Here is a 9,739-nt window from a genome sequence, read left to right as displayed (position 1 = left end):
AAGTTATCAGTCTTCTCCCTCCAATCTTCAGTTTTCTTCATTCATCTTTTCAATCCTCTCTATCGAAAACTCCAGTCATCATCTTCCCATAACTCAGCAGTCTTTTTCCTTCCCTAATCTTCAGTCTTCTTCGCTCAGCTTTCCAATCTTCTCTATCGAAAACTCCTGTCATCATCTCCCACAACTCTTCAGTCTTCTTCCTTCCCTAATCTTCAGTCTTCTTCGCTCAGCTTTCCAATCTTCTCTATCGAAAACTCCAGTAATATCTTCCCACAACTCTTCAGTCTTCTTCCCTCACCCCCTTCTGTCTTCTCCACCAAACGCCTCGATCTTTCCAACTCGCGAATCTCTCTCTTCCCTACTCTTCCTCCTGTCTCAACTCTTCAATCATTTCGACGACTTCTCCTCTGTTCATGAAGTAGTAGCTGGGTTGCTTTCCACGCTGGAAAGGATGATCAACGAAAGAAAGGAAATAATTAAACACTAATTATTGTTTCTGTTTTAAAAGCAACTCATTAAGAAAATATTCATAAGTTGCACAATGTTTCATTGGTGTTTTTTGCAGGAGAAAGGTGCATGCATGCAGGCAGGCAGGCAGGAAAGCAGGCAGGCAGGCAGTAATGCGGTGAGTTTTGCATGAAAAAAAAAAAAAAAAAAAAAAAATATATATATATATATATATATATATATATATATATATATATATATATATATATATATATATATATATATATATATATATGTATATACATATATTTAATGATTTTTAATGAAAATCTTTTGACCTGACCACCGAGTCATGTCTGTCGATCAGACCAGGACATTATAGTTTATAAAGCAGATGTTAAATTGGAGCAGGGCCACGTTAAAGAAGCAATATTTAGCAGCATTCGGAATAGGTCGTGATAATTCAGAGACTAGAAAAAAAAGCCTTTCCCTATGTTTAAAGTCAAAGACAGTGTCGAACGAGAGGAATAGCCAAGTAGGCCTTTCAAGCACTAATTACCATCACTGGCTACTCTCCTCTTGGTAAAGGTAGAAGAGACTCTTTAGCTATGGTAAGCAGCTCTTCTAGGAGAAGGACACTCCCAAATCAAACCAGTGTACTCTAGTCTTGGGTAATGCCATAGCCTCTGTACCATGGTCTTCCACTGTCTTAGGTTAGAGTTCTCTTGCTTGAGGGTGCACTCGGGAACATTATTCTATCTAATTTCTCTTCCTCATATTTTGTTAAAGTTTTTATAGTTTATATATGAGATATTTATTCTAATGTTGTTACTGTTCTTGAAATATTTTAATTGTTAATTACTTCCGTTATTTCCTTTCCTCACTGGGCTACTTCGCCTGTTGTAGCCCTTGGGCTTATAGCATCCTTCTTTTCCAACTAGGGCTGTAGCTTAGCAAGTAATAATATTATGAAGAAGCTGGACAGCTAGGTGATGGAAAGGGAAGACCAATGGGAACGTAAGCGATGCAGGATAGAAAATTAAGAAAATAAATGGTATATATACAATTTTTATCTAAACAAGTACAGTAATACAGTAAGCTGATTGAAGGCGTAATTATTTCAAGTGCTACTAGAGCTAAAACGAGCGTTAACCATTGATAAAAAAAAAAACAACAACTAAAACCAAAGCTATGATAAACTTGGGCATACACTAAGCTGCTGTATTTCTATGACTCACGAACTTTGTTTGGAGAAAGGTACTGTTGCTAAAGGCAATTATTTCTCTTTTTATATTTACAAGCAGATTAGATATTTACAACCTTTACGAAATAAAAAATGGGTTTAGAACGTATAGAATGGGAAGGAAATAGAAGCTGACGCAAGTTCCTTAAGAAAATATCGACAATCAGCCAAGTTTCTTAAGAAAACTTTGACAATGAGCCAAGTTCCTAAAGAAAATTTTGACACTGAGCCAAGTTCCTTCAGAAAATTTTGTCAATGAGCTAAGTTTCTTTAAAAAACTTTGACATTGAGCCAAGTTCATTAAGAAAACTTTGACACTGAACCAAATTCACCAAGAAAATTTTAACAATGAGCCACTTTTATTTTTTTTTTTTGGGGGGGGGGGGGGGGGATCAAGAGGGCATATACCACTTCAGTGTCCCTTTGGTTCTTCAATATTACAGGAGTGCTAGAATTTGGATGGTGCTAAGCAAAAACGATACCCGGGTATTTTAATTCTAAACATAATACCTTTGAAGGCATATAGCTTCTTTCTATTACTCTAAAGTAAATCATCACAATAATATTTACATAACTAATCAAAGCTCATCTAATATCTAATTAAGTTTGAATAGTCTCATTGATTAGAACCAAAAGCTTGTATAAATACATACAACTTACCTTAAAACTTCTAAACTCACAGTCAAATTCTTGAGATATAAGTCAAGATACACAGTTATTATACAAAAACTGAAGGTTATACTAAGGTTACCTCTGAATCAACTTCCTTAAGAGAATTTTGACGCTGAGCAAAGTTCCTTAAGAAAATTTTGACACAGCCAAGTTCCTTGAGAAAATTTTGACACTGAACCAAGTTCCTTAAGAAAATTTTGACACTGAGCCAAGTTCCTTAAGAAAATTTTGACACTGAGTCAAGTTCCTAAAGAAAATTTTGACACTGAGGCAAATTCCTTAAGAAAATTTTGACACCGAACCAAGTTCCTTAAGAAAATTTTGACACTGAGGCAAGTTCCTTAAGAAAATTTTGACACCAAGCCAAGTTCCTTAAGAAAATTTTGACAGTGAGCCAAGTTCCTTAAGAAAATTTTGACACTGAACCAAGTTCCTTGAGAACATTTTGACACTGAGCCAAGTTCTTTAAGAAGATTTGACACTGAACCAAGTTCCTTAAGAAAAACTTGACACTGAGCTAGGTTCCTTAAGAAAATCTTGACACTGAGCCAAGTTCCTTAAGAAAAGTTTGACACAGAGCCAAGTTCATCAAGAAAATTTTGACACAGAGCCAAGTTCATCAAGAAAATGTTGACACTCAGCCAAGTTCATTAAGAAAATTTTGACACTGAGCCAAGTTCCTCAAGAGAATTTTGACACCGAGCCAAGTTCCTCAGAAAATTTTGACACTGAGCCAAGTTCCTCAAGAAAATTTTGACACTGAGCCAAGTTCCTCAAGAAAATTTTGACACAGAGCCAAGTTCATCAAGAAAATTTTGACACAGAGCCAAGTTCCTCAAGAAAATTTTGACACTGAGCCAAGTTCCTCAAGAAAATTTTGACACTGAGCCAATTTCATCAAGAAAATTTTGACACTGAGCCAAGTTCCTTAAGAAAATTTTGACACTGAGCCAAGTTCCTTAAGAGAATTTTGACACTGAGCCAAGTTCCTCAAGAAAATTTTGACACTGAGCCAATTTCATCAAGAAAATTTTGACACTGAGCCAAGTTCCTTCAGAAAATTTTGACACTGAGCCAAGTTCCTCAAGAAAATTTTGACACTGAGCCAAGTTCATCAAGAAAATTTTGACCCTTAGCCAGATTCCTCAAGAAAATTTTGACACTGAGCCAAATTCATCAAGAAAATTTGGACACTGAGCTAAGTTCCTTAAGAGAATTTTGACACTGAGCCAAATTCCTCAAGAAAATTTTGACACAGAGCCAAGTTCCTCAAGAAAATTTTGACACTGAGCCAAGTTCATCAAGAAAATTTTGACCCTTAGCCAGATTCCTCAAGAAAATTTTGACACAGCCAAATTCATCAAGAAAATTTGGACACTGAGCTAAGTTCCTTAAGAGAATTTTGACACTGAGCCAAGTTCCTCAAAAAAAGTTTGACACTAAGCCAGATTCCTCAAGAAAATTTTGACACTGAGCCAAGTTCATCAAGAAAATTTGGACACTGAGCCAAGTTCCTTAAGAGAATTTGGACACTGAGCCAAGTTCCTTAAGAGAATTTTGACACTGAGCCAAGTTCCTTAAGAAAATCTTGACAAATAGGATTTTGAATGGAACTGAAAAAAAAAAAAAAAAAACTGAATGTCATACGAAAAACGTAAAGAAAAAAACAATCTCTACTGTTCATGTTCTACTGAAATTCATTTATTGATAGCTCTAACACGTCAAGGATAAAGTGACTCAAGGTAACCTTTCTCCGGGTCCTTCAGGAATAGGCCTGATGTTGACGTCGATAAGCAGTCTCTCCTCCTCCTGGAGCCCCCTGACTATTTCAGGATGGATGAAACTTCCAGAGGGAGTCCTTCCTCGCTATAGCAATTCCCACAATTAGAGAGAGTAGGAAATAGAGAAAGAAAGCGAGTAAAGAAGGTGAAGGTCACGTCACGAGGGTTAGGCAGAAAAGGGCTGTTTCGGGAAGGAACCTCTGGTCAGAATCTTAAAAGTCTGATTAATTTAATAGCTATTCATCTATGATTGAAAGTTTATAAAGGAGATCTTTATTTCAATGTTGTTACTCTTCTTAAGATATTTTATTTCTCCTTGTTTCCTTTCCTCACTGGGTTATTTTACCTGTTGGAGCCCCTGGGCTTATAGCATCCAGCTTTCCATCTAGGGTTGTAGCTTAGAAAGTAATAATAATAATAATAATAATAATATTAATAATAATAATCTATTTTGGACAGTAATCAAGCCCTTAAAGAAATCTTCTATGATCATTTTGAGTTTAATTTTCTTGAAGAATTCTTCTAAGAATATTTAAATTTTCATTTCTCTACTTGAAAAATTCCTCCAAGATAAGAGAGCTTCAAATGTCAAATGTCTTTAAATTGGTGCACATACAGTTCTCAACCGTATTTCAGTAAAATACAGGCGACCGTAATTTTACCTTACTTTGTTATCATCTTTTACGGACTGGTGACCGTAATATCACTCATTTACGTTAATATATCCGTTTTTAAAACAGTAAAAATTCTGAAATAAATGTTTCCAGACATTTACCGTTTTCTAATGCAAATTTTAAACAGTCTTCTTCTTTGTCTGTATCGCTTGCCACTTATATGTGGGGTCGATGTTTCTGGCCAACATTCTCCATCTACCTCTGTCCCACACTTCAAGCTTATCATATTATTATTATTATTATTATTATTACTATCCAAGCTACAACCCTAGTTGGAAAAGCAAGATGCTATAAGCCCAAGGGCTCCAACAGGGAAAAATAGCCCAGTGAGGAAAGGAAATAAGGAAATAAATAAATGATGAGAGTAAATTAACGACATATCATACTAAAAACAGTAACAGCGTCAAAACAGTATTGGATGAATAACTTCTCTTCATATTACAAAAGTGTGTATGAGGTATGAATGACATTCCAGGTTCCTTCCTCAACTACCAATCACCAGTAGATAACAATAGGTTTATTTTAATCTTGAAGTGATACAGCCAACACACATCGGTGATTTTAATAACAAGCTTATCACATTAACAAGAAGATTAAATCCATGGAAAATTAGTCATGGTGATAAAAATTTTCGGATTCCTTTCAAAATACAAGCATTTAATTATACATGCAATTTCATTTTTATTATTTTGTTTATTAATTCACACTCAACTAATGAAAAAAATCCATTGCTCAATGATGAAAAATATTCAGGGAGAAAATTTGGATTTCAGACAAAAATTTATATGCAGAAGTGGAGAAATGTTTAAAGTTATAGTTTATAATTCAACAATCACACACGTCATGCTATGATGTCATGCGACATTTAACACTGAATTAGGAGTAATTTAACCTGAAATCAATTATTTTAGCATAAAAGGCAGTTTAGAAATCAACCCTGTATATTATGAATTCATATCTTGTTAAAATATTCTATATAATAAAAGTAATCTCTTAGCGCAAATTGGATGTCACAAAAATAATAAATAAACTATATAATAAACATAAAAGACTGCGTCTATAATAATGAAGAACGTTAATCATAAAAATGTGAAAAAACAGGTAATAATATCAACCTTACCAATAATAATAAGAAAAAGAGAAATACCATTACTACTAGGCAACAAAATCTAATTATTAAAAGAAACATTTGAGAACCTGCCTCACACTCCTTACCCTAAAGAAACATTTGAGAACCTGCCTCACACTCCTTACCCTAAAGAAACATTTGAGAACCTGCCTCACACTCCTTACCCTAAAGAAACATTTGAGAACCTGCCTCACACTCCTTACCCTAAAGAAACATTTGAGAACATGTCCCAACTACATACTCTTAAGAAACATTTGAGAACATGTCCCAACTACATACTCTTAAGAAACATTTGAGAACATGCCCCCCCCCCCTTAAATGTTTCTGTGGAAAAGTAGGCCTAAGTTCAACCTAATGATCAACACCCACAAGATTTATCATGTTTTCCTGCACCTACGATGGCGGTAGCGTCTTCGCCTGGTGATTGCCAGACTGGGGTTCGAGTCCCGCTCAAACTCGTTAGTTCCTTTGGTTTATGCAACCTCATTATCATTGTGAGCTAAGGATGGATGGTTTGGGGAGCTTATAGGTCTATCTGCTGAGTCATGGAGTCCCGCTCAAACTCGTTACTTCCTTTGGTTGCTGCAAACTTATTATCATTGTGAGTTATGGATGGGGAGTTCGGGGGAGATTATAGATCTATCTATCAGCAGCCATTCCCTGACCCTCCCTGGTCCTAGCTTGGGTGGAGAGGGGATGCTTAGGCGCTGCTTATATATACATATATATATATATATATATATATATATATATATATATATATATTTATATATATATATATGTATGTATATGTCAGCCCTTAGAGCAGTGTCTTGGGGTTCGGGTTCCGCTCAAACTCGTTAGTTCCATTGGTTTATGCAACCTCATTATCATTGTGAGCTAAGAATGGGGAGTTTGGGGGAGCCTATAGATATATCTGCTGAGTCATCAGCAGCCATTACCTGGCCCTCCTTGGTCCTAGCTTGAGTGGAGAGGGGGGCATGGGAGCTGATTATATGTATATATGGTCAGCCTCTAGGAGATTGTCTTGCTTGATAGGGCAATGTCAATGACCCTTGTCTCTGCCATTCATGAGCGGCCCTTAAAACCTTTAAAAAAGCCATCACGAGACTTACCAAATCTTTCACTGCCCTGCGAGCTCCCGCTTGCACCAACACCTTTGCAACTTGGTCCACGCCCTCGACGGCCATGGCGTAATGCAGGGGCGTTCTCTCAAGCTGTGAATAATTAGATATTTGGAGCAAATATATATATATATAAATATATACATATATACATATATTTATATTTTCTTTTCTTTTTTTACGAGGGTCAAGTTCCTGTTAGAAATTTCCACCTTTCTGATTATTTTATCTAGATAAGATTCATCTGATTTTATATAAATTTCGTAGTTATTTAGACCTGTCACGAAAAGCATTTATCGAGAAAAAAAATATAAAATGCATTACAAAAATTCGTGACCAAAAAAAAAAAAAACACGAATCTTGTTTGGATACGGATGGTAAATGGGGATAAGATTATTAGAAAGTTACGTAAATGTAGTAGCCAAACCTCAAGTTATTGTACTAAGGCAGTTTTTACCTGATCAAACTTGTCACGAAAGTTATTTCGAAACGACACGAAAATCCAAAGAAATATAAAACTAAAAAGGCTAATATTTAAAAAAACAAATTGCATAAAGCAAATAATTAGAAAGTTACGTAGATGTTATGGGGCAAAACCAACGTTATTATAATAAGGCAGTTTTTACCTTTTCAGACTTGCCATGAAAGTTAAGTTTCGAAATGAAGCTAAAATTCAAAGAAATAAAAAAAATAAAAAAAATAGTATAAAAACACCTTATATAAAGCAAATAATTAAACAGTTACTTAGATGTTATAAGACAAAACCAACGTTATTATAATAAGGCAGTTTTTACCTTTTCAAACTTGCAATGAAAGTTAAGTTTCGAAATGAAGCTAAAATTCAAAGAAATAAAAAAATAAAAAAATAATATAAAAAAACACCTTATATAAAGCAAATAATTAAACAGTTACTTAGATGTTATAGACAAAACCAAAGTTATTTTAATAACGCAGTTTTTACCTTTTCAGACTTGCAATGAAAGTTAAGTTTCGAAATGAAGCTAGAATCCAAAGAAATAAAATGAAAAAGCTGTGGGTTAACCAGGCAACCAAATAGATTAGAAAAAAGATAAAAACGAGAAAACATAAAAAAACAAATTAGTTGTCAACCAGGTAAGCAAATATTAAAAAAAAAAAAAAAAAAAAAAAAGCATCGTAAATCCTCCAGAGGTGACTACAGTTCCTTGCTCGAGTATCCCTCTAGAACTCAAATCGCCTTACATTATCCCCAATCTTCAGCAAGTCTGGGTACTGCGCAGCCAGAAACTCCATGATTTCCTTCTCTTCACATAACGTCGCTATGTGCAAGGAGGTCCTACTCCGGGTGTCCTTTGCACGAGCAATATCCTCTGTGTCTGCGATATACTGCACGTGGGGCAAGGATCCTACGCGGATGGCCTTGTGGAGCCAATCTCGTTTTTCCTGAAAAAAAAAAAAAAAAAAAAAGGAATATTGTTTAAGTTTGTACATTTCTCAAGTGTATGCATTAAGAATACAGTATGCATATCCTCACATCATACAGCTATCCAAGATCGAAGCTATCTATCGCCCAATTTTGAGAGGTAGTCTATATCTAATAAGAAACAAGAAACCGATTGGGATTTTCTTTTGTTTTTGTTTGAGCAAAGATCTGTTCGTAATTTGAGTCTTCTGGAAGCTTTTTAAACGTTATAGAAGCTGTCTGAGAAAAGATCTGGCAGTAATTTTGGTCTTCTGGAAGCTTTTTAAACGCCATAGAAGCTGTCTTAGCAAAGATCTGGCAGTAAGTTTGGCCTTCTGGAAGCTTTTTAAACGCCATAGAAGCTGTCTTAGTAAAGATCTGGCAGTAAGTTTGGTCTTCTGGAAGCTTTTTAAACGCCATAGAAGCTGTCTTAGCAAAGATCTGGCAGTAAGTTTGGTTTTCTGGAAGCTTTTTAAACGTCATAGAAGCTGTCTTAGCAAAGATCTGGCAGTAAGTTTGGTTTTCTGGAAGCTTTTTAAACGTCATAGAAGCTGTCTTAGCAAAGATCTGGCAGTAAGTTTGGTCTTCTGGAAGCTTTTTAAACGCCATAGAAGCTGTCTTAGCAAAGATCTGGCAGTAAGTTTGGTTTTCTGGAAGCTTTTTAAACGCCATAGAAGCTACCTGAGCAAAGATCTGTTCGTAATTTGAGTCTTTCGAAAGCCTTTAAAACGAGGTACTAGGCAGAGTTTGCTTGATACTGCTGCAGGATGCCCCCCCCCCCCCCCCTCTTCCACCACATCAAGAGAGACCATTAATGCTTTATGTTGCCATTCGCTTATCCGTAAGAAAACTTTGATAAACAAACTCAATTATGCTAAACAAAAAGATTCCAGATATAAATATATAATTTTCACGTTCAGTAGTTTTTCTCGAAATCCTATTTCCCTCTTCAATAAAAAAATTGCATGTTAGTAAAACTAAAACATTAAAATAATTTAGAGATTCCTGAATGCCTAATAAAAAAGTTAATTTAGAGATTCCTGAAGGACTAGAAGAACAAGTTAATTTAGAGATTCCTGAAGGACTAATATAATAAGTTAATTTAGAGATTCCTGAAAACCTAATAGAAAAGTTAATTTAGAGATTCCTAAAAGCCTAATAGAAAAGTTAATTTAGAGATTCCTGAAAGCCTAATAGAAAAGTTAATTTAAGAGATTCCTGAAGGACT

General features: G+C 35.2%; 1 protein-coding gene across 1 annotated transcript in view; it reads right to left on the bottom strand.

The window, feature by feature from the left end:
• Window positions 1-214: 214 nt before the first annotated feature.
• The window catches only part of LOC137627898 (arginine kinase-like), an 80,471-nt gene continuing 70,946 nt past the window's right edge, over window positions 215-9,739 (bottom strand). The window contains exons 12-14 of the mRNA XM_068359341.1: window positions 8,292-8,492; window positions 7,062-7,163; window positions 215-442 (exon numbers count right to left, since the gene is read on the bottom strand). Of these exons, the coding sequence (XP_068215442.1) occupies window positions 359-442; window positions 7,062-7,163; window positions 8,292-8,492 (387 nt within the window). The 3' untranslated portion in view covers window positions 215-358. The remainder of the gene's footprint in view (window positions 443-7,061; window positions 7,164-8,291; window positions 8,493-9,739) is intronic.

The sequence above is a fragment of the Palaemon carinicauda genome, chromosome 35 (assembly GCF_036898095.1).
Source record: "Palaemon carinicauda isolate YSFRI2023 chromosome 35, ASM3689809v2, whole genome shotgun sequence".
NCBI lineage: Eukaryota > Metazoa > Arthropoda > Malacostraca > Decapoda > Palaemonidae > Palaemon > Palaemon carinicauda.
This window is presented reverse-complemented; position numbering and strand designations above follow the sequence as displayed.